At 37.9% G+C, this 26,535-nt stretch overlaps 1 protein-coding gene across 7 annotated transcripts in view; it reads left to right on the forward strand.

Moving 5' to 3' along the window:
- Samuel (SAM-motif ubiquitously expressed punctatedly localized protein) overlaps positions 1-26,535 on the forward strand; it is an 86,070-nt gene that overhangs the window by 37,174 nt on the left and 22,361 nt on the right. For 5 of the 7 annotated variants that reach the window (XM_069058462.1, XM_069058464.1, XM_069058465.1 and 2 more), the window contains one exon: positions 975-1,010. The exons of 1 other annotated variant lie outside the window; for it this stretch is intronic. In XM_069058462.1, the coding sequence (XP_068914563.1) occupies positions 975-1,010 (36 nt within the window). Of the gene's footprint in view, positions 1-974; positions 1,011-19,651; positions 20,097-26,535 lie in introns of those variants that run through there. One more of the 7 variants, XM_069058468.1, reaches the window with a different exon arrangement.

Below are 26,535 nucleotides of genomic sequence, written 5' to 3' on the forward strand. Positions count from 1 at the left end.
TTGCTTTTATCAACCTAAACTAGACCTCAATTAAATTTTTTTCTCCAGATGAATTCTATTTGTTTTTAAAAATTTTGAACACTGTAGGTATAGTCCATTTCCAAACAGACTTCTAGAAAGGACAACCTACCAGATGTACAAGTGCTCCCAACCACCCTCTCCTGGATCCGAATCGGGCCGTCCTGCTGGTCACACACGCGACATTTGTGCACCTCAGTGCAATGTCGCCTTTTATAATCTCTTCACTCGCCTGTACCGAACTGACATCTGCGTAACGGGAGCTTCACCAGCCAGTACATATGCATGAAAAATTATCCAACAAACACTCTGCGCTAACTCTACTTTGATCAGACTTTTATATTGACTTAATCGCGAATTCGGCCGCAAAAACTGAATTGGGTCCAAGTCGGGACGTCGCGCTGGATCTCACATCTTTCTCACCACTTCTCACCAATCTGCGCCAATTATTTCATTCTTCGCATCAAATCCTGCGAACAACATTGGTCCCCGTACTGATCCCTGCGGTAATCCCAGTCAAACTAGTTCCAACTGGCCCCAAAACCGTCAGTTTCGCGATTACCCAACCGGATTACGTAAAGCCAGGCCAGGAATCCGAATACATTAATAAAATTTCTCTACACCTGCACGTTTCGCAGTAGTGATAGTGTTTTTGGTGGCGACAAATTTTGCTATGATTGATGCGGCCATAAACACGTGGGTGTCTCGTTTTCACGTGTTTGACTTTCTTCGCAATAAAACGGACACGGTTTTGCTTGTAGGTTCTGACGGCGACCCCCTTACTGTCCAGACCTGGGCCCTGCGGCTCGAAACGAGTCGTCGCGTTTAAAATTTATTTGATTTAGTTGTTGGTCCCCTTGACTTTTCGCACTTGGACTCCTGTCAGACCATCCTTGGTCCGATTTCCGTTTGGGATTTTTTCACCGGACTAACGGAGCTTTCTCTTCTTGTTGCAGACGGAGCAGCCGGCGCGGAAGCTCTGGGCAAATATGGTGAGCATCCTGTTTTCTTAATTGAGCCTAATTAAGAAAAACCGTCGCCACACTGAGAATCATCGATGGTCGATAATTGCAACACCGAATCTCCCTCAATACCTCCATCACCACGATCTTTTGTGCCGTCTGATTGGTAACGCTGCGCTCTTATCTGTCTAATTATCTCGCGATTAAAATTGCTGCAGCGCTCGCAACCTGATGCCTACAAGAACTAGTCGGGATTTGCTGTTTGTTTTGGACGAGGAGCGAAATGATCGCGGCGAATACCGCCGATGCATCATTGTTCGGAGGGGATTTTTGACGCGGCCGACCTTGGCGCGATTTTTTACGCGGTCCCGTTAGAAATGCCATACGTTTATGTAAAATTAATATCGTTAGCCTCGAAACGATTTGTACGGTTTATTTATGGGAGGATCGCCGGTATACAGGTGTCTCGGCGATTTGCATCGTCTAAAAATATTTTCGGACATAAATAAGTGGAAATGGTGGCAGAGGAAACGGATCGGACGGTTTATTTGCATGGGATTTTGGCTTAATTGCTGATTAAATTCGACTCGTTGAGTTATCTATTTCCAAAGGTGAAATGCCAACACTCGTCAAGACGCCCGGCTGTATTTTCCTGGGTTTATTTTCTAGTTTTTTAATTAACGAAGCGACCTGGAAGGGGAAACGCGGAACAGGTGTGGGCCAAGGTGGTCCATTAGGATCGGCGCTCTGCGCCAACAAAATATAACTTCGTTGGAGAGCACAGAGAGCTTGCCAAACGCGTGGTCTTGAATGAAATTAATCAATCAAAGAAAATGAAATGATCTTGGACACCAAGGACAGGAAGGAAGGATGATCATTTGATCAAGATGGAAGAGCGGTGAAGACGAGAAATGAAGTGAAGAAGATAAAGAAACCAGGCTTGACAACTATTTTTTCTTTGTTTTTGGATTCTACAAAAATATTTTTTGGGTTTTGAACAACTTCAACGTGAGAATTGCAAAGGCGAGAGGATTTCGTCCTGTGATTGAATTTTTTTTTATACAGGGTGTCTCAAAATTTGTGAATTCTGAATTCAGAGCGTTGTAGGGGATCACTTCAGTAGTCCAAATATGGAAATAAAAAAAAATCGGCACTCCCCCCACAAAGATACATTGGTCTGAAGGTGCACTCTTTGAATTCGGAATTCGCGAATTTTGAGACACGCTGTATGTCGCTCTCAAAATGGAAATATTTTGGAGCCACTAAGTTTCTTCTAAAACTTGCATTTTACTCAAAAATAACAAAAGAAAATAGTTTTTTTTTTTTTAAATTTTCTAATTTTGAACGCTGCTCCATTCTCTGTCATTATTTCTTGTCGTTTCGTTCGTCCCTCCGGTTCCCACGCCTCGAATAAATCAAAAATTATATATTTAGACTTTTTCTTTGTCGCAGCTTCCTAAACCTGGCCACCAAATCCTTCTCTCCTTAAACGTTTTCATTTAAAAGCAAGAGTAACCGAACCTCGGTCCATAAATAAATTTCAAGCCGTAACTCATCTCGCCGTAATATATCAGCAGTGACATTTTTACCAGCAGTGGCTTTTTTGTTTCAGTTTTCACTCGAGTATTGCATAATAATTACCAATATTTATTGCTTGTTCTCCACCTTCTTACAACACAAGACCAATAACTCAAGCGCGTGTCTCGGACGCCGCACTCGTTCGCCCAAATAACCTCGTTTGAGATATTTTTTGACCGGTAAAATTTTTATCGACAGCCGCCGCTTATCTTCCTTTTTATCGCGTCGGGGGCCGATCGCACCGAGGAATGCCGTAAAAATGCTCGCAGGAAAATAATTACGAATGAAAAAGAAGCGAAAAAAACGCACAGAGAGGGGCTTATCGGGCGCGCTGTCGCCGCCGCCAAACCGCTCAATTTATTTTAAAACGCGAAATGGTCCCGGCCGGGTCATCTTTTAATGGATCTCCATTAAAAGTCGGAGAGCGTTGTAAAGTACAGAGGTTATTTCGGAGGCCATCGAGTCTCATCGAACTGTTCTGGTCCAGATTCTTGATAATATAACAGGTTGGGCCGCCAATTAGGAGATGTCCCCGGGTCACAGACTCCGGACCCCTCGGCCCCCGGTGCCCACACAGGAAGCACGAGCAGGGCCGGGCCTCCAAAATATTACGCCGGCGGAAATCGCTCGCACGAACAACAACGGAATTTATTTTACGACCGAGCGCAGCTTTTGGGAGATGACGTCCGGTGTGATTTACAAGAGAGGAAGATTAGACGAAGATGAGATCGAGAAATGATAAATTGAAGAAGAAAATTGCGTGCACGGAATGGACGACGTTTAATGAAGAGAGTTGTTACACCTGGTGAAGATTGCAACAGTAGGAGAAGAAAACGAGAATCAAGAAATTGAGAACGAAGGGAAAAATAAAATAATGAGGAGAAAAATGAAAATATTTCAGAAGATACGATAATAAAAAGAATATATAGAAAAGTAGATGTTTCCTTGACTGAGACTGAGAAATACAATTAGCGGATCAGAATTCAGGTCTAAGGTGTTAGACATACGTTAAACTTCCAGGTCCGTACTCGCAACCAGAGATTAGCTTAATGAGAACTTGTTTCCGTGGAAACTACTTAAAATAGTCAAACAATAATAATTGGGGTTCAGATAGAACGATTAATTCTCTCTGAACGCAACAAAATGTCTGGCAGTGGTTGCAAATATCATATTATTGAGTCAATTATTAAAAAAACAGTCTTGCTACTAGTATAACGGGATTTGGATAATTTTTCTGTTTGATAACTTTAGGAGTAGGCCCTCGCGCTACGTTCTGATACACTGTTGCCAGACCGTCACTTGTGATTCTTAGCTCTACCATAACGATACGAATTATAAAATTGTCGTGGTGAAATGATGCGACAAAAATGTTCGCTGACCGTAACTAATGGGGGAAAGCTCAAAAACGGTGTGATTAAAAACTAACACCTTGTCAGATCGATGTTATGTATAGATAAACATAAAAAAAAATTGCTCAAAGATTGTCGCGTGCAAAAGGGCGTTATTCAAAATTTTCGAGTTGCGCAATGTATCAGATATAGCCGGAGTCCAAATCTTTCTTCTGATAAAAATTATATAACTGGCCGTTGGGTTTTTAAAAAATAAAATATTTTCGAAAAAGCATTGCGTCTTATGTGGGTGGAACTCAGACTTCAAGGGGTCGTATTTCTAAAAAAAATAAATAAATAATCGTATACCTTCTGGCTAAGGCCAAGCGCTAGAAGTTTTCAGTTCAGGTCGCGCAAGTGCCTCTAACATGACCTAACGACCACTACTAAGTAAGTAGCCAGGATCGACAGCTTTACATCTCCTCCGAAAGATGGTAGTGATTTGAAAAAAACCTGATGTTTTAACCGGGAATCGAACCCGGGCGGTAACGGTGATAAGCCAGTATCTAGCCCCTGAGTCATGACCACTATTTCTGTTCAACGTTCTCTAAAAATGTATTCATTTTGGGGTGCTTTTACGTTTTTCACTCCATTACTTGAAAACTAAGCTTCAAATAAAAAAAATGTATTCTTGAAAAACTGAAGGCGGAAGACCTATATTTTCTGGTTATAACGGTATACCTTTGTATAATTTTGGTGAAATAATAACGGAGTTATGATTAATAGTAGTTTATTTAATGAGTTCGTGTGTAAATTGGCCCGTTTTTCTCACAAGTGGGCCATATTTAAACGCGAGTGAAACGAGCGTTTTAAAGGCCCACGAGTGCCAAAAAAGGCCCAATTGACACACGAACGAGTTGAATACAAGGTTTTTTTGTTCGACCAGCCCCTTAAAGGCTCCAAATCGCTTAAAATCTTTAAAATTAGCTTGACGTTTCGTTTTGACAAGTTGTGACATTTATCAAAACCCGTTCACACAGGAGAAAATTCCCAAATTCTGACAAAGTCGAACGAAAAAAAAAATCTAAATCAAGGACAAAATCTACAAGCCCTTCGGGTTGCAAACCTCGATCACCCTTCCGCATCGCACTAGGTATTCCCCGCGCTCGGTTGTTGCCCAAGGTCTATTGAGAATTCTTACACAAATAACAATTATTAAATTTTTCTTTTAATACACTGACCGGCACAAAAAACGACTCACTTTGAATTTTAAGTAATTCATTGTCTTAGAAAAATTTTTTGGTATCATGTTGTATCAATAAGTGTTATTTAAGTTATTCTTTGCCAAAGAATATTCGACAAACAAAAGATTAGACACAGCAAATAAGATTTTAATGAAAAATGATAAAAGCAATTTTTTAGACAAATTTTATGTTATAAAAAATTGCCAAAATTTGAACAGTACATATTTTGAATTATTATCTCGCATTGTCAAATTAAATCTTTTAACACGTAAGACAACCGACAAAAACACAACATGGAAGTAGGGCAAACTTTTCTAATAATTTATTTAAACAAAACAATTCGGTTGCCATGGTTGCCGATCATTGAAAATATTCCAATTTATCTATTATAAAAAAAAATAAGCACAAATATAATTTTAAGATCATTTATTGAAAAAAATCATAATATGTCGCTTTTTGTGCCGGTCAGTGTATTAATAATGAAATAAACCCTGAATGGAGTAAAGTCTCGAAATGTAAAAATGCTTTTTTTTTTAATAAAATTATGCCAGGACTTCATCTTCAATAGAGATATTTTCTTCAACAATGTTTTTATTATTATTAAATTTCAATGATTATTATTAAGTGCAAAGATCATCGGAGAAAAAGAATATCTAAAATACAAGGATTATTATAGATAAAATTATTATTAGTGAAAATTCAACATAAATAAATTGAGATCACAGAAATCTTGGGCTAAAGAAGGAAAAAGGGATCTGAAAACAAATTCAGGCTCAGGAAATTCTTCAAAGGTTGCAACAAAAGCGGTGGGAGGAGAGCTATATTCATGTAATGTACCTATACCTACTTCTGTCTTAACAATGGAGTTAATGCATTAACTAATCTAATAACAAACGACAATAAATTAACAAATTTTCTGTCATTACAACCAAGTGAATTATTTCAAAGACAAACATTTCAATTTGTGACAGTAACAACATATTAGACGTCATGGAATTGAGAAGCAATTTTAAATTCATGTAAGTAGAGAGGAACAAGAAAGCTGACAACAATAAATGTATCTTTTACTTTAAAAATACTGATTTATTTTGATACTATTTTACAAAATTGTAGGTCAGCCAGTGAAGGTAGAAAAATAGTATTAAAATTCTTCGGACAATTTATGCAAACAACCATTTTATTGACACTAACCAAAAAAATTAACTGCAATTCTGTGTTTGTTAACTTTGACATTTAGAAGTTTCAGGAGTGTGGAGTTGATGAAAAAAAATTAATAAAAATCATTAGCAAATTCTTGTCCTCGTCTTAGTTGTACATAAAATAAGTTCGTCAGCGTTTCAGATGGTTTAATTATTGTAAAATTTAAACACCCTGTCACAACTAATAGGTAATTGTAACTACACGAGAGCAGCAACTCACCGTCTTATTGCCATTCGCACAATCACACGGATAGGGCTAAATAATGGCCGTGCAGCTGTTAATGTGTGATTGATGTCCAATATAGTGCTGACATGTTTTCTATTTGTGTCACGAATGGACCTTCATATACAATAATTTATAATAATATCAGAGATAAGCTTTCCCGTCATGGGATATTGTTAAACGTCATTTATTGAAAGAAATATGTTTGTTAACTGTAACTTTAGGAATATTTTCTATATTTAAAACTACCCTTGTTCCAAATCGTTCCGCGGATTCAAAAAGGTACCACAGTTGATTATTATTATACCTAATTTTTACAGCTAACTCATATTTATGAGTGATCCACTTGCAAAAAAAAACAATTACTGGTATAGAATCTTGTGATTTTGCACGAGTCAAAAATCTTCAAATGTCTCCTCGAAAAAAAAAAATGTGGAAAATATTTATATAGAAGAAGAAAGCAGTGAAGACTTAGAATAATCTTCTTTCAAATTATTTATTAATTATAATGATTATAATGTAATTTAATGGATTCTCTACGAGTTTATTTGAGTTTTATGAGAGTAATTGTAAAATAAACGTCGCTCCAAGCAGCGTTTTATTTTATAATATTAAAAAAAGGGTGATTCACTGTTGTGAAATTATTGTGTAAAAAATGCGAGTAGAACAAAAACGTAACTTGTTTTGGTAGATCTTAGCCAAAGGGGAAGGGAATAGTGTGGTGCGGAAGGGTGATACAGATTGGCATTTCTAATCGCTACAAGATTTTGCAGTTGCGTTAGTTTTTCAATAAAGGATAAATAAATACCGCCTAGATGCTGTGCCCATTTTCATTTGTATTTGAAAAAAATTAGCAGTACAAAACGGGGGAAAAAACTAAAAGAAAGAATATTTAAAGAGAAGAAAATCTGAAGAAATAAACGGCAATTGTGATGGATAGAATTGGACAAATATTGTTTTATAAAAGTACAGGATCGGCGTTGAAGGAATCAAAAATGTGTTAAAGAAGAATAATATGTATATATAGAAAGTCTTTTACAAGGAGAAGGTTGTAAAAAAATTTTTGGAATCTTCTGTAAAAAGTCTTTTTCTACAAGCATCAAGCTTGGAAACAGACCAATATCTCTAAGAAAAAGGAAGAAACCTCGAATAAGTTTTGATTTTTCTCTTAATCTCTTATTTTTCCGAAGATATGTGCGGAAGATAGGTACCTATAAATCCGATAAGGACAATAAATTGTAGTTAAATTTTGACGTCCAATACCATTCCTTTCCGAGAAGAAGCGATCGGGAGATTTCAATTTACGACCTCGTCCAATAGTGAATCCACTTTACGACTAATTAAACGCAAAGAAGAGCAACAATCTGACAAAATCCACAAGAATCGAAAGCGAGAGTATCTCTGGCAGCACCTGCAATTGGTAAAGTGCTTCGGTATTGTTGTTGCTTCGATCAAATTCGTCTCGCTTCCGAACGAATCAATTCCGTTAATGAAACACAAGATTTAATTGGCATCGCAGGATCCTGCTCCGGACCCGGAATATTCCCATCACCAGGACCGCCAATAAATTAAACGTCGTCCGTATTTCACTCGACAATAATAACATCACGACAAGTCCGACTTGACAAGAATTCGTTTCTCGGATCGTGGAAATCCTATCCGCTCATCAATTCTAACGGAGGCGATAAAAAACAGTAATATTCAAATAAACGAAACGGCTCTCGGGAGGAATCGTCAAAATTCACACGAGTGCAGGTGCGTCGCACTAATTTCCAAAAAATCTACAGACATAGTAGTTCGAGGGACCACCCGGTAGCAGAGATGGCCGCGTCGTAGATAATTACAACAATAGCCGCGGCTCCAGTTTTAATGGAACGAAACGCAGAGATTTACGGAAGCCGATTAAATTATTCCCATTGGAATTAAACACCCAGTAGATTCGTATCGATCGGAGCCAACTTAATGGTTTTCGATCGCATTAAAGCATCTCGAGGACTAAATCACGACGCACAAATGCACAAATTTATATAGATGAAATTCTAGCGTGCAGCTGGTTTCGGAACGCGCTGTATATAATTAAAAAATATACATATTTCTTCAAATGATTTTCGATCTCATTGAGACACCTCGAGGATCAATCACGACGTGGGAAAAGGTTGCACAAATGTAGATATGTGTATAGATTCTAGGGGGCAGCTCTTTCGGAACAGATTGTACATAATTTTTCAAAAAAAAATTCCATGGCGTCGCACTTGATTTTTGTTTTTGATCGCACTAAAAATTTAAATTCTAAAGTGAAGCTACATATTTTCGGAACGTACTGTACATAATTTTTCCAAAAAAATTTAAATTTTCATCAGCTCGAACTCCACAGGTATCGATCTATTTTTGTTTTTTGACCAAAATTAAAGAAAAAAGAACAAACATGAAACATTCATTTACCTTTTAGCGACAAAGAATTTGTGTTCTTCAAAAAAAATCTCCAAATTTCTGTTCGTAATTTGGGCAGCTCTGTATACATCCAGCCGACCTCCGTTATTCGACTGTCACTTTTTGAATTGGTCTTCCACGTGACCCGATCTCACCCGTCGTAAATTTCCCTCTCCGCGGTCCAATTAGATGTTTGACTAAATAATTTTCGCGGCAACGCCATAAACTATCTAATTTACTAATATTATTAATCTTGTGATCTCTTGACCCGAACTCTTCGTCGTCTTCATACGGCGTCCGATTCGGAATTTTAGCTATTCCGCGTGACATTCGTGGGAAAAAATCGTCCCTCGACGTTTCGAATCCGAATCAATTTGTTAATTAATCGATAGATCCGACGGATTAACAGTTATCGCCTGAATCTTCGATCGAGAGGCGAGATTAGGAGAGCCACCGCACTCCACACTTGCATCTTCGTCTTCGTTGTGGAATACGAACAACCGACGAGAACAATGACGATTTTTTCAGGATCTGGATCAGATTATTGTGTACTGAGACATTTCTGTATTTCTGGTTCGAGAGGCAGTTTTGTGAAGCGAAGAATTAACAAGAAAATTGAAGATTTTTTCTGAAAACTATCTTCAGATTGTTATGTATAGTGCGTTCCAACTAATGAGGCACTCGGCTTCGCCTCGAGCCTGAAACCTAGTTTTCGCGCTGTAAAATACCCCTACCGTACTCTAATGTAAATAACTAATTTATTATTAATGTTCTGAAACTAGAGCTAACATAGTTTATCGAGTACAAACGTTCTAAAGATGTAGCGGACAGTATCGTTCCAAATTTGAATCCTTGGGATACACCTGTCAGAGTGTGAATTTGTGAAGCTGTCAAAAGAATTTCCCTGACAAGGTAATTCCAGTCGATGGGACATTTCTACTGATTTGCATCGAAACGGCGTCGTAAATTTGTGTGATTTCGAGCATCGTCGACCAAGAATCGACCTCTCGCCTCTCCTCCGTCCCAGAAGCCGACAAGGCCACCGCCAATTACCGAAAGAGAACAAGAGTAGAAGAGAATCCCCCCGTTCGATTTTCGTGTCGGTGTGTGCGTCGTCGACCGCGTCATAACTCTTGCAGTGCAAGAACCCAGTTGATGACCTTCCTGTTGAGAGCACGTAAGTAATTAGTGGTTGGTCGAGTGTCTTCGACCATCCGTTGCAGAAGAGTGTCCGGCCAGCATCAGCATCCTGTAAAAAGAAGCGAGGCCGCACACCGGTTGTCGGTTGACCAGAGGCGGTGTTCGCAGCAGTCGCAGTCCTCGACGGTGGGCAGCGTGACCGCGCTAGATAATGCCCCGCTTCCGGTGACCTGCGTAACTAACAGCAACGCCGACTCTTTTGCTCTTATTAAACGGCTATAGGTAATACTCGATGATAACAGGCTCGCCGCCTCTCACGCCATCCACTGCGCTAATTACGTCTTCGAGGGCCCCCGGGGATCCTAGATGCTCCCGATAACGCGAAAATGTTATTGGAACGGATTTCCGCGGGTGTGGCGCGGTCCAGAGCGCTCCTTCCATAAGTGGTACCTTCCAGATGGTACTAGATTTTCGCCGATGTTACGAGATCCAGAGCACTTCTTCCAGAAGTGGTACCTTCCACATGATAAAGTATTTTTTCGGGGGTATGGCGCGATCCAGAGCGCCTATTCCAGATGTGGTACCTTCCAGATGATAAAGGATTTTCGCGGGTGTGGCGCAATCCAGAGCGCCTCTTCCAAATGTGGTACTTTTTAGATGGATGATTTCCGCGGTTGTGGCGCGATCCAGAGAACTTCTTCCAGTCTTAGTACCTTCCAGATGGTATGCCAGTATGGGGCGATCCAGAGTGTTTCCTCCAGAAACGGAACCTTCCAAATGAAATCGGGTTTCTGCCGTTGTGATTGCCCCTTTGCCCATTTCAGATTGTGACAGATTTCTGTCGTTGCGGTGCCAGAAGTGGTACCTGCTAGATGGTACTTTCCACCAAGCGACATCTCCGGTTTTGGTCGAGTCGAACCTGACCACACCGACGTACCAAAACTGGTTTGGCCCTCCAGTACTAGTACTAGTGGTACTGGAGGCAATCGGTGTTTTGACCACCTACGCTCGTGTTTACCTTCGATCTGGTTTTCGATAGCTCGGGCATGAATTAGGCGTCATTAGGGAGTGCCCCCGCATTAAAAACCAATCGTTTACCGATCTGGAGTAAATCGCGGAATCGTGACGATTTTTTCGGCTTCGATTAGAATCTCTCGGAAAAAATGATGAACAGTTAGAGGTGATGAAGAACGCACGAAAAACACTCGCGGTACGTCCGAGGAGCGCACTTGCGAGTCTGCGTGTTTGTTCCAGCTTGGGGAAAAATTTTTGAACACCTGGACGACTCCATTGACATCTCAATCCGGCGAAATTTATGGCGATTCTCGAATTACGCCGATTCCCAATTGATCAAAAACGGATAAGTGTGCGACTTTCTCGTCGAGACCAGCCTCGATACATCATCCGCTAACGGCATCGCTGGAAATGTAACAGGAGGCGAAGACGCAACAACTTTTACTGCTATTTGAAATATTTTATTGGTGATATAATTCGGAAAGCGTATTTATAGAAGTGTTGTCAAAAATTAAGCGAATATTTCAGTGTCAAGTGGGAATTTGGAATCTGGAGTGTAGTGACCGCGAGACGACCGCTCCGACGTCTCATTAACAGAAATCGTTTAATGTGTGGCGAAGATTTTTTTTTTTTTTTTGGTTTGTGGGGCGATCAACCGTTCTTCGATCGGTTTAATTGGGAGCGAGATTTGATCGATCAATCCGACCCGACAGGTGGATTTGACCCGTAATGGATGAGGAAATGAAGAGAGGAGATCGCGTCGCGAGGAATTCGGCAACGCAGCTGTAAAAGATGAAATATGGACAGTTTGTAAACAAATTTTTACGATAAATAAGAAAATGTGGATTAGGACCTGGGGAATTAGCGAAATGACACGAGAAATGTTAATTTAGGGAATTGGTCGGAGGTTCTGCCGGAATTTTTCTGAACTGATTTAAAGTCGAAATGTTTCTGGTCGGTTCTTTCCTCAATAAATCTGTTGCAGAAATTTCCATTTGGTTTTTTTTTCTGCATACTAATGGTGCTAAGAAACTTTGTGGCAAAAATTTTACCAATCGAAAAATCGCAGCTCTGAAAAATCTTTGTATTTTGAAGATCATTCTATCTCTACTTTCACGTTCTTCTTTGTTTATTAACAGTTTGGTTTTGCTTGACAATCGATTTAAGAAAAAATTGCTTTGCACTTTGCATTTGAAAGTTTTCGTTGTGCAAAACAGAGATGCAAATTAATCAATATTCTGTTTGGTAGTTGAAATTTCCACCCAAACCAAGAGTGTTACTAATTTTACTACAATGAATAAATTATTATTATCAGTCTCATTATTATTATTACAGGAAATTTTCTAGAAAACTCATGATATTCGGTAATCCAGGACACTGATGTTAAATAGTGATACAAGCATTATATGAATATACAGGGTGACAGTTATAAAAATCCAAGAGAATCTCTCTTTGATATTTATTCTTCTTTTAGACTTTCAGTGAGATAAATTCAGCAAAAATTTTGTCTTTTGTGCATATTGTTTTTGCATACATATTTTTTTGAAAATTTTTGACATTTCACCATTTATAGTAACAACATTTTTAAACGTTTTCTTTTAAATTCCCCGTTTGGGCATTTCATATGTCACTCATTTCCGTATTTTCCTTCTTTTTTACAGTTTTGAAAAAAACATTTTTGGAAAAGTGTTATTGGATCATTTGTTCATATGTTTGTTTTATTTATAATTATTTTGGATTCACTTGGCAGGAATATCCTAAAAATGATATTTCAAAAATTTTGGCTTACTACATATCGGGTGTTCATTTAATAAATGTATCCTCAAAGTTGGTATTGAAGAGTCGATTGTGAACGCACCACTCATCAGTCTGCACAGTAAAAACAAAAACAACGCAAAAAGTGAGGTTAGATTTAAACAGCTGATCCGTGATCTGTAATCCGTGGTGCGTTCACAATCGACTCTTCAACGCCTACTCTGAAGATGAATTTAAATGAACACCCGATATAAGAAATTTTTGAAACATTTTTGTATTATGTTTTATTCATCATTTTCACATTCTTGTTCATTTATTAACAGTTTGATTTTGCTTGACAATCAATTTCCAAGAACATATTTTTTTTTTTTGTCCGAAACTTTCCGAAAGTTTCTTCTTTTATTCTTATTTTCCTTTATTTTTAGTTTCCAAAAAGAAATACACAATTTTGAATTTTGGATCTACGCCTACATTTTGCTCTTCTCCTTTTCTCCCTTTTTTTCTAGCTGTCCAAATTCTCGCCTTCTCCTTACCTCTTCGCCCACCTCTCTCGTTGGTCGAACTCTTGTGCCACGACCGCGCCATTTTTCAACCGCCATCGGTCAATTGCTCCACTTTCGACATTTCTCAAATGAAAGTGTTCGAACGAGCCGTTCCACCTGCTCGCCTTTGCGTCGAACGGGCCACGAAATCCTAAAAGGTGTCGCGACCCCGCGTTTCCAAAACTCTTTAAAAGTCACAGATCCGATCGGAGTTTGCATAAGCCTAATTTATTCCGAATGTCTGCCGAAGAAAGTTGGCGTACCTCTCGCACCTCTTAAAACGTTTTTCTGGTAACGTTTTGATTCACGACCGGGCCGCGCTCCATCGAGATTGGACGGAGATGCCGCGGATGCCTGAGCGACACCCGAGCTGAGGCCGCTCGATTTCGCGTGGTCGCGAAAAGCCGATTTTTCACGCTGTCGAAACGCGACTGACGGAGGAGGAACACCTGGAACGGTGAATTTATTTCGTTTCGAGTTTTCCCATAGGAAAAGCGAGATCCGAGGAGAGATTAGGTTTTTATAGTTAAGAATCTCGTTTGTGTCATCGAGCGCTTGTAAATTATTACGATACTTAGCGAGGTGAAATTGCAGATAAGATCTGTCCGAAAGTATGTACAGAATCCCGGGAGCCTCCAAAAGGTACCGGGAGAGTGCCGGCCCCGCCGCTTTCTTACAAACAAACCATAAACCAAATCGGGTGTTATAAATCAAGAAAATGTGCTCGAGGTGCTATTATTCTACTGCCTTGTCGTGGCTATTGACCGAACACATTATTATTAAACATGGCAACCAGGCGAAATAATACTTTTTTGATTTATTACGAGTAATTTGGTTTATGACTCGTTTGTCAAACGACAATACTCCCACCGACTGGCTTCTTTTACTGTTCAAGCTCCTTCTAACTCGCCTCGTGTCGAAAACAAGCTCTACTGGGATTTTGGGAATTTCATCCAGGCTCCAAATAATTCCAAAATTCTTGTTGATCTGAGCTTTCTCTCTTTTAAACGTGTCGCAAGTAATTCCCGTCGTGATGTGTTGCTAAACTTCCAAAACAAATTGTCCAAAGGTTGTCGTGTGCGAAGCAGTTTGCAGGTGCTGCCCGAGGTACTCTCGCTTTCGATTCTTGTGGATTTTGTCAGATTGTTGCTCTTCTTTGCGTTTAATTAGTCGTAAAGTGGCTTCACTATTGGACGAGGTCGTAAATTGAAATCTCCCGATCGCTTCTTCTCGGAAAGGATTGGTCTCGGATGTCAAAATTTGACTGACATTTATTGACCTTATCGGTCAATGTTTTCGGAAAAATAAGAGATTAAGAAAAACATTAAAACTTATTCAAGGTTTCTTCCTTTTTGTTGGAGCTTTTTTATTGAAGATTCTGTATACAGAAGTTTCCCAAAAAATGTTTGCAACCTTTTCCTAGTTAACTGTTCTTTATTGAAGGCATGGCTTTATAATACAAGGTGATTTTGAAGGTTGTGCAGATATTTTAACCAATGATAGAACCCCACAAAAGGTAACGATTGAGCCGATAATGCCTTATACAAATGTTGATATTTCTCTAGTCTATTCCATTTAAGTATGCAGTATAGAATAGCACAGGGACTATTATCCCGTCGTTGATTGGTCAAAATGAGATCAAAGTTTATATCAAGGCGATGTTCGATTTTTGATAACTAATGTCAAATTTTGATATTTGATCGATTTTTTCGTTATTAGTGTCAAACTTATCAAGTTTTTGTATCAAACGCATCATTAACTACAATTTTGTTATTAGAATACCAGTACCGTAAGTTCCTTTATGATTTTTTTTTTTGGTAACTTGCTTGGAATATATTTTCAAATTTGCCGCGTTTGTCAGTGTGAAACGTTCTCCATTCGAAGCGACATCTACTGCATTCTTAAATGGAATGGACTGTAGTTCGTTTTGAACTTTCAAAATATGTATACTTAAACGATTTTGCAATATTTTGAAAAATCAAAAAATCATAGATACTAACCGGGCAATTAGAAAATAACTAGTGATTTAACCAACCTAACAACTGCAATTTAATTTTGACAATCCAGATGTTTTTTGAATGTACCCACAGTCGGGGACTCGGAATTTCGGGCACCACTGTCACTGTCAAGCTATAAAGTAGTCCTCATATCATTAACCTCACTTTTACTCTTGTTTCCAAGATTTAGATGTTATTTGTCATTTTGACACTTCAAGATAATAAGTGCAAAAATTATGTTCTAGGGTCCAAGATACAAGAAACACGTAACAAGAATAGCAAAAAAACAAAATATTCTGGTTAAATTTAAATGAAAATGTACTAAATTTCCAAATTTGATTTTTCAATATGGCATGTTGACAAGAAAGTGTGATTTACACCGCAAATTTTTGAAGTGACAGAAGAATGATGCCCGAAATTCCGAGTCCCCAACTGTACTTTACTTGTAAAATAGATTTTACTCCAATCAGCGTTTAATTTATTATTAATATTAAAGGAGGGGTTTAATTGTTATTGGCGTAAGAATTGTAAATTGCATCAGCCGAGTGGGGAGTGCGGTGGGGCATGGTAATCGAGGATTTAATCATATTCCATTATTATGTATTTCACCAAAAATATACGAAGAGATACCGTCGCAAGCAGAAGACATAGGTCTTCAGGTTTTGAAAAATACATTTTTTTGATTTGGGGCTTAGTTTCCCAGTATTGGAGTGAGAAACATAAAAGTACCTCTTGAAGTTTTCGCCGTAAAACGAAATGCTTTTTCGAAAAAATTAAATTTTTTAAGAGCCATACGGATACAGAGATTGTTATAGAATTTTTACCAGAAGAAAAATTTGGACTTCTGCTCTCTGATTGATACACTGCGAAAAACGTGACAATCTGTAGCCATCTCAGCTATACCTGAGTTATCGATTTGGCAAGGGGTTAGTTTTTGGTTTTTAAATTCCTACAGAATCGTTTTTAAGCGACTTCCGGACACGTGAGCGCTCTACTGTAATAAACAAGGAAAATCTAAACTTCTAAATGCTTTCCCTTTATTGCAATATGAGATTTTGCATCATCCTACACAAACCGTTAATTAAAATTCCACCTTACGTGCCAAGAATCTCGAAGAGTTTTGATTTAATATGTAATTAATTTTAAAATAACGTAATAGTGGAAAGAATAATAAAAGGAAGATAGTTCAAATAATTACAGTAGATCAGGTGACACGTTTTTAAAAAAATGTAAACAAAAGTTGTTAATATGAGTCTACATGGGATTCATAATTTTCCAAAGGCGAATGTTGTTTGAGAATCACCTCGTATACAGGGTTCTTAAAAAATGACGAATCAACACTATACCAGACTATTCAGGGACACCCCCAGAGTACTAGAACAATGTTATTAAAAAAAATTTCAACTAAAATAAACAAGTCAAAGTAAATTCATAGGTAGGAAACTAAATGCAATTACTTACCTAATTAATAGCTTGGTTGCCAAATCAGTTTTATGATTCTTGTGCAAAACATGAAAAATAAAACTTGATATGAAGGTAGATGATTTTAAATAAAAATTATTGTTGAACATTATTTAAAAAAAATATGTCTTTCACTACAAAAGTTGTTGAAATACATATTAAGGATTGGTTAATAATAACAATTTTAGATACAGATTTTATAGCCTCCATATCTTAAAAGAAGCACGAAATTGAATTTTTTAAACATTTTTCCCATGCTCAGAGGGTGTCTCTGAATAGTGCACAATGGCGTTGTTTCTCCATTTTTTAAGCACCCTGTATGTATAAAATGTGTCAACAATATTTTGAAAATTTACCATTTTCTGAAAATGACAATTTTTTGTTGTCGATAATGAGTATAATAATAATAATAATAATAATACATTTAACTATGTATTTGTGTTGGAGATGTTACATCGTTAAGGCGGCCTTACACCAAGGCAACAATTGGCAACATTGCAGGCATCATGTTGCCAATTGTTGCCTTGGTGTAAGACCACCTTTAGACACGTCAAAATGAAAAGCATGCAGACAACCTTTTTTGTTACTGCAAGTGGCATTACTTCAGTTATCTATTTTATTATCTATTCTTAACTAAATAATTATCGCTTTAGATAGTAGTAGCGAAAAAAAGGTTCCAAATAAAATTACTTAACTTGTTATATTTCCCGGATGTGAAGATTTTCTTTATTTTCCACCCTTTTTAATTTCTGATGCATTTCTGCAAAACAGAGCTGAGTAGGTACAAATTCTACAGCAATGAATAAACTATAATTACTGCCAGTATTATTATTATTATTACTGAAAACTTTGCAGAAACCTCGTGTTATTCGTTAAAACAAACTGATTTTAACAAATGCTAAATTATGATATTAAGCATCATATGCATGTACGGGGTGTTGCACTGAACCGACAGACACAAAAATAAGAAGAAAATCACGTCTTGATATCTATTCATTTTTTATAATTTCAGTGAAACGAATTCAGACAAAAATTTTGTCTTTTTTGGATGCTTGCATATTTTTTGGAAAATTTTTGACATTTGATAATTTTCATTATAGCAAAATTTTCAATTTTCCATTATATCCCTTTAGTCATTTCATATTTTTTCAATTCCTTGTTTCTCAAGCACTCCGGAACCCCTTTTCTTTCATTGTTTCGGTCTAAACACTCAAATTATTTTATCAAGTATCACTCACATATTCACGTCCTCGTCTTGTTTTGTTTTTCACGAAAAAATTACAATCCCAATCAATAATGTATTCTCCTCTTAATATAGAATGATACACATAACAAACAAACTTGACGTCACCTGCTGTAAGTAGGAAAATCCCCATTTAATAACTTTATGTAACAATGTAAAACACCAGTTCATTGTTGACTGATATATCCTAAAACTTTCATAACACTGAAAGCTAACATTCCCTATAATAAAATTTTTGAAAAAAATCAACTGTCACGACTGCGATTCTTTCCACTAAATCTATGACGCGACAACTGTCACTTTTACCATGAATTATGCGACAGTAAATTAAATAGATTTCAACGTGTCCTGTCATTTTGAAATTTTTACGATCACACCGTATCGGTCTTGGAAACAATTTTTTTGTTTCCCAAATTCGAAAAGTAAAAAGTGTGTCGGACACGTTTCGTTGTTTGCAGAGGTCAGACAATATGTTTACAAAAAATTTGACCGATTTGCAGATTCAATGCCATCAGGTCTGGCCAGAGTAAAACGAAAAATTGAGAAAAATTCCAAATGTCATTACAAAAACTAGTTCTTCGCAAAATCGTCTCTTTAACTGGTTCAAGTGTTACATGGTTACAGGTTTAAAGTTTAAACTTCGATTTAATCGGCATTTTATTTTAATTTCGTCGGTTCGGAATGCAGATTGGTCGATGATAGTCGCTGATAAGACTAACTCCAAATTGATATTGAGAAACGTTCGTACACCAGCCCTTACCAGCTCTCCTCGGTGGTCCCTCTGTTGTCGCAACCCGGAAGAGTACCGTTACATGAAATTAGAAACAAAGCCAGTACCTGCTGCGTCCCATTCGACTCTTGACCTTAATCCCAATGGTACTAATTAGTTGGGTGAATGTCAGGGCTGGGTAGCACAATGGTAGACCATGACTGTTGGAAAAAACTGTGACGAGGGGTGGACCGTTATCGTCGGAACGGCTCTATTTGTGTCGGTGGTACCCGAATCTGTGTCGCAATTGGAATTTGTTTTTCTGTGGAACCATCCGAGTAATTCTGTGAATCGCCACGACCACGTCGGAACGTAATCGACCAATAAATAATTCGTTGTGTGTCGAATAGTTTACATATTCCGCATACGTAGCTCTGAAATATCTCTATAACTGCCGAAAAGTGAAATTGATTGGGGTACGGATCGTACCGCTCCGCACTAATTAGCTCTGGAGTGGTGAGGTCGCGCACCCGTGGGGCCCCTTCTGTCTTTCTCTACGGGTCGGTCCGTTCGCGGGTCGTACGTCTTAGCTCGGGTCGTACCGAAAACCGCCCGTCGTCTTCTATCGTCACTTCGCCTAACTTATGCCTTCTGCCTCTTTTTATCTCCTTGTGCACTAGTTTTTTCTCTTTTTAACTTCCATGTACCTGTTTTGTTGACCAATAAGCTACTGTCGCCGTCCGTCTCGCTCTCCGCTGTTTGTTTTCCTCTCTAAGGTCGTACCGGGGTTGTCGATGGGGACCATCAGGCGCAAATCGGTTAATCGGTTGGCGGTTTCGGGAGCCGATCCGGTGGTGGGAGGATTCGGGTGTTGTCACCTCGCCGATGCCGCCTCCTACTGGTCTCTATGGTGAATGACAGCGCGGTGAGTGGTGGCGACCGATTCCAAAGCAGAGCACTCAGTGTGCCTTGCCGACCTGCCGAGGCCGTCCATGGCCAACTATCTCACCTGACTTGCACCTGCCGTGGTCACAAGATCGGTCGCCGCGCAGTGATACATAGTGACCCCAGTGATTCGCACCGCGACAACTCGGTACCGCCGCGGTGGTGACAGTGACATGTGACACCGTCACGACCCCGCTCATCGGAAGGGTTCGTTCGGTGGTGCTACAAAGTGACATGTGCCTCTGAGGACCTCGCCGCAAGGATGGATACCGAGAGTCCCGTCATCTGGCCCTCTTGGTGCTACTCAGGTCAGAGTACTTCCAAAAAAAAAAAAAAAACAACACTTCTGATCGATCGATTCGAACCTCCCCATTCACTCGACTCTTTAAACATCTCCATCGCTTCGCGACCATTTCTGATTGGTACCATTTTTTCGAAATCATCACCCAAAACGCGGCTCAAGTTTTTTCGATGACAGTCACTGGTCGGTACCACCAACAGCAAAAAATACTGACCGCTCGCGCTGATCAAACGATGTGGAATTTGCTGCTTTCGGGTCGTAAAATACAAATTTTTCGATTTTAGAGTGAACGTGAGTGGTGTGTTTTTGTAAAAGGCGGCGTCGTTGGGGTTCCGTTTCTGTTATGGTTACGTCAGGTACGAAAACAAACTGGGGGGTCAAGCTTTTCTGGAAATTTTACAATAAAGATGGAGCTTTATTGGGGGTCGTAAAGTGTGACCTTACCTGAAAGGCAAAATTTCGTTTATTGCCCTTCTTTGTGACCGTTCGTAAATATTGGTTTCTTGTGGTTCTAAAAGGTAACAATTTCTCAAAAATCAAGTCATTTCCTAAATAAAAAAGCATGGACAGGTTATGGTTAGTTTTTTAATAGTTCATTTTTAAATTTTATATTCTCATGTTTTGTCGTTTCTTCTTTATTTTAAAATTTTATACGGTTTATTTTTCTTGAATTGAATTTTTAAATTTAAGTATCATTTTGCATTTTTAAAGCTTATTTTGTTCATCTTAATTTCTTGTGCTGTTAATGGGTTTTATTCCCGTTGGACATTGTATCAAATAATAATAATATTTTCCCTCTTCTTAATTTTTTCGTTTATCATTTCTAAATTTTTATTTTTGCGTTTTGTTTTAAAATAGCATTGTATTTGTCTTCTAAACAATTTTTTCCTTTTGTTTTTTGTTAGTGAATTTTATTAAAAACAAGTCAAAATTCCAAATTTAAAATATTACGTTTTTTATTTTGTCACTATTTTTTTTTTTAATTTAAATTTTGTTATGTATTTTTAAAGTTTATTTTGTTTATTTTCCTTCGATTTTATTTTCTTTATAATGTAGTATGAAAAAATAGTTTTTATTTTATTAAATACATTTTTCAATTTTCTTTTATTAGATAGGTACATATTACTTTTAGTTATACATATGGTATATTTTTTTATATTTGGATTCCTTTCTCTACTTTAAAAATGTCATTTTTTTAATTTATAATGTGACTTTCTGTGTGCGTTTTCCCAACGCAAATTAAATATTAATGTAAAGAACAAAAGTAATTTTTTTTAATCGTTAAAACGACATTTTATTGTGTTACTTGTTTCTTACTACATATTATTATTATTATTATGTTTTTTGGATTCATTTTCTTTTTTGTAATTAAATATGTATTCGTCATTAAATATACCTACCCTTCAAGTTTTATTTTCAAAATTATGTTTTTTGAACTTATTTATTAATTTTTTCTTATTGAGTTTTTGTTTTATATATTTTTTTTTCTTTCAAATTAATTTGGAAAACCTCGAAAACTTATTTTACATTTTTTTTAAAGAAAACTAACCAAAATTGTTTTAACTTATTTTGTCTTGATCCACTAAGCAATAAGTATAAAACACATGATGCAAGAATCACCCCGTATATTTTTCTCTAAGAAAGTAAACATAGCCCAGTATGAACGTCTGCATTTATATTTTTTTAATGTTTTATTTAATTTAAGTAAATGACAATCACATTTTCGCTCAGCATTAGCTAAAGTGACAATCATTTAATCAAACAGTCACTTAAAGTAACATTACTTGAAGGGAAAAAATATAGAGATGACTCAGACCCATAACAAACCAATTTTGGAAAAAATATAACTTTCAAATTATTTTTTTCACATTTATACCTACAGGTATCTTAAAATTATCATATTCCGAGTTCGGGACCAAGTAAAAATGTTAAAAAAAAATAGCTGTCACTTTGAAAAATATATCAAAGTTGCCAATATTTGTTCAACAGTATTAATATTCTAGCTATGTTGTACTTCCCTTTTGAACAAAAATTGGAAAAATAAAACTTTTATTTTTTCGAGATAAAGCTATTTTTTCAAAAATGTCTTTTCATTTATATTTTAATATTTTACATAATCGTCCTCACCATATTTCTGAATGTCAACCATTTATATTTTTTATTTGAAGAAAACATGATGAAAAGTTTGAACCTTCAGACCCATATATCTTTGTAAAGACCCCCCCTATATTTTTTATTTTATTTTTTCGAGATTCCTGAAATTTTTCCCTACAAGACCCCCGACTTGGAATACGTTAATTTTGCGACATCCTGTATACATAGGGATGCCCAAACCAAAATACATCACGTGACCCGTTTTTATTTTATCTCCATCATTATTTCTTCTTATTTCTATTCTTATTCTTTTTATTTGGTAACAACGATTTTAAACTTATTTGTGTAATAGACAACTGACAATAATAATAGTCATGAGAAATGAATCCGGCCTCGATGCCGTGCCTCTTTTCAACGACAATAATCGTACTATTCTTGTTTTCCGCTTTTAAATGTAGATTTCTGCATCGCCTGTCATCTCAGTACCGGTCGTACCTCTGATTTTTCCTCCCCTTTTTCCGTTTTTCTCCCGCGTCTGTCTCTTCTGCACACGCAATCGCAGAATTATGACTCAATTAGCAGCTTTATCACTGTGTTGGTGTCGTGATTGGCTGAAATTTGCGTGTAATGGGCGTTACGATCGGTTATTAATAGTAAAAGCGAAATAATCACCGTAGTACCGCAGTCGGAAAAACTGCAAGCCTCATTATATCACTGTCGTGGCCGTTTCGTCCTCGATAAGATGATGGAAGCACGCGATCTCGGCGGCGGTGACGCCATCGCCAGGTAGTACCCTGACGGAGGAGTGGAAAGCGCCGACTTGACACCACTTAGGCAATCCCGTCGAGATTATTTTGAGCAAATTAATTAGACAAACGTCGCCTTCACCTCGATTGAGCAGTACCGGCGGTACTCTTACTCGGTGCAATCGCACAAATAATAGTCGATTCTCGAAGGCCGCAATCGTTCTTCGTCCGTTTCCAGGACGGGTCGTTCTGGGTAGCATCTTTCGCGATTTCGTGGGAATTTTTCGGTTTTGTTGTGCGATATTGGCGGACCGTGATGAGGCGGAATTCGCGCTGAAAAAACGCATTCAGAAGCACACATCTTCACCGTCCGTGACAGTTTCGAATAAACGTCGTTGCGGTACGGCTTTCAGGATAAATCGACACGGCCGACGCGATTATTGTACCGTGCGACAAAATGGCGCCGGTTCGATTCGCGTTTATGGCCCCCATAAAAATCGACCGGATTAAATGAGTTGTCAGTCGATTTTCGGAGGACAAGAAACGAATCTCGACTCTCGAATCGGAGCTCTGATGCAGCGCTGGCATTGTCCCCCGCGCGATGACTTCCTCGTGCAAACAAACAATTGACAGATGGACGGCGACGGAACACCTCGAGCCCTTGCGCCAAACGACAAAGTCAACGATCACTCGCTCTGACCACCAAATGGCGGAGGAATTTGATGGTAATGGCATGCCGACACGATCCAACAGTCATGGCTTCTTGTCCATGTTTATTAATCACGTTTTATCGGTGTTTAATTGTTTGGGAATGGCGTGACGTGACAACGTACAAAGGAGTTGGGTACTTTCTAGCTCCCGGTCGCTCCAAAAATTAAAAACTTACCAGATGAGGATTCAATCATGCCCATGATTGCAGCGCGACCATAAAGATGCGACATTCGTTTGACATTTGAAGTAGACAGTCGTTTCCGGCCGAACTCGAAGAGATACGAACTGTTACGGATCGTCAAAATGTCACTATTTATTTCAGCATCGACCCTACCAAATTTCATCTTTCTAGTCCAACAAATACGCGATTATTATTATCAACATTATTATTATTGCTGCTGGAAGTTTTCAGAAAAACTTATAGAAACTCGTGATTTTCGAAAAAATGTTGAAATAAAATGACTTTGCCGGGATTATAAGAGTCGAGTTTTATACAAACTTGATATACTGAGTGTCATGAAACGCGCACATCTTAGTCAATTTATTTAAGTATTTGGCGGTCTTCTTAATTTTTACACTTCAAAGGAAACGTCAGCTTTCGCTGATGGCACTTGACAGATGACTGCTGAAAAATTTATTGGAGAAAGTTTTAAATCTTGTGTCAACAGAAATTTGACAGCTGTGACAACTCGACAATGTCAGGTGACGTCCGCAACTGTTGCAGTAATCTGTCATTTGTCACTGCCAACAAATCTGTCTCGGAAGTAGAAAGTTAAGTAATAAAACTTGTATTCTACACGTTTAACGCCTATTTATATTCCTTTTACATTTTTATATTACATCTTTCTTTTTGCTTTTTTATTTTTTGTTCTCTTAAAACATTCTTTTTCCTTTTTGCATTTTCTCAATTTTTCCAACAGTCATTTCTCATTCTCCCTTGATATTCATTACAAACAAAACGGGACACAGTATTGAACCCGGATTTATTTATCATTACGAATATTTCTATCAATTTCTTCGAAAGCGTTATTATTTGTATCGGGTGTTCATTTAAATTTCTTCGAAAAGTGGGCGTTGAAGATTTAAATGAACACCTGATATTATCAATTTTTCAATGCATTCAGATCAAAATCCATTCATACGATATTACGGATTCAAATTGGTACATAATAGTTATTATTATTATCAAATAAATTAAAATCATCAGTAATAATTATTTTGTCGGAATAAAAAAGTGAAATTTCAAACAGTCGCTACATTATTATTATTAGTGAAAAAATATTATGTACATTAATTATTAATATTATTACATAAAACAAATGAAAAATCAACAAACAAAATCAAAATTTGTTAAAACACATTCAAAACTGTTACTTAAAGTCCATTCAAAAATCAAAAAACCACCAACGTCGCATTTTCCTAGATAATTACTATCGGCAACGCTGTCTAGTGTAAAATTTGGTGCGACTCGTATAATTTTGAGGTTAAATGTTTATTGAGTGTCTTGTTTTTCTGGACATGTTTAAGTAAAAATAATAAGAATGAATCAAGAAATAAATAAAACGTGCTGATAATAAAACAAAATGAAGGAAATTCAAAGCAATTGAATTTTATTTTGAATCAAATAAATGTCATAATTTATAGTTACCAACATAGTATGAAAAAATATCTACCTAGGGTTTTTTAAATTTTACCAACCTAAAGCAACAAGTGGTGGTTTTTTTATTTTTGAATGGACTTCAGTCATCGATTATTATTATTGTTAATAGAAACGAGCAGCATCATTCTAAGCGATCGCTGCCGTCGCAAAACTGAAACAATCGAACGTCGCGCTCTCGCTCAGCTGTCACGGCAAATCTGTCACTCCCTCGCCTATTTAAAAGAAAAACATCGAACGCCCTGCACACCACAAGTGATCCAATTTGCATTAACCCACGGTTCAGAAAAAGAAATTCCTCAGAATGAACCGCAAACAATGGCGCGTTTCAGACTTGTATTATTTTTCATCACACGAAAAAACGCTGAAAGAGTCTTTGTGAAATGTCGAGATCGCTCGGGGTCATGGGTCATGTGAACCTTCCCCCAAGCACCAACATTCGGTATCTGATAGAGGTGAACCGGTGAAGAGCGCAGTCGAGGACCTCGACGAGTGTCCGACGAAAATCCGGACTGTTTATACAAGAAGAAAGAAGAAATCTCGAATCGGAAGAAAAAGAGCGTCTCAGTGATGTATTGTTATTGAACGGGCACGGCAAGGTCCAGAGCTGAGTCCAATCGAATCGTGGTGGAGAAGAAACCTATTAGATTTGTTATAAATAGGTTGAGGTGTGTGATCTGAACACCTGTCTCTAGTAAATTCGGGAGTAAAAGAGGCTCTGGTGCGTGTGTTGTTTGAAGAGGCACCGCAACGTCCAGATCTGAGTCCGATTGAATCGTCACGGAGATTTGTTAGACGTCAAAATGTGTGGCTAGTAGATTCGGTAGGACAAGAGTATTTCTTTTGAACGGACACTGCAACGTCCAGATCTGAGTCCGCTCGAATCGTGATGGAGAAGAATCCTTCGCGAATTGTTTTAAGCCGAAGCGTGTGTTCCAAACACAGTTTTCTGGTAAATTCGGAAGGAGATTTTTTGTGAAGAGCCAGTGAAGAGTCCAGATCCGAGTCCGCTCGAGCCTCCGTGTAGAGGAAACGTATTAGGTGTGTTAGAGGTCGAGCCGTGGTGATTTATTCGTGCCGGGTCGCATTGTTTACATTCAGGAGAACGCGTCGATTGTTATGCAGGCGAGGTGTCCATCGACAGACGGACAGGATGGTGTTGTTGTCGACGGTAGCGCAGCACAACCGCACCACCATCCAGCACTTCCTCGCCGGTCATCCGCCGTCTTTATCAGTCA

This window comes from Tenebrio molitor, chromosome 9 (assembly GCF_963966145.1).
Source record: "Tenebrio molitor chromosome 9, icTenMoli1.1, whole genome shotgun sequence".
Lineage (NCBI taxonomy): Eukaryota > Metazoa > Arthropoda > Insecta > Coleoptera > Tenebrionidae > Tenebrio > Tenebrio molitor.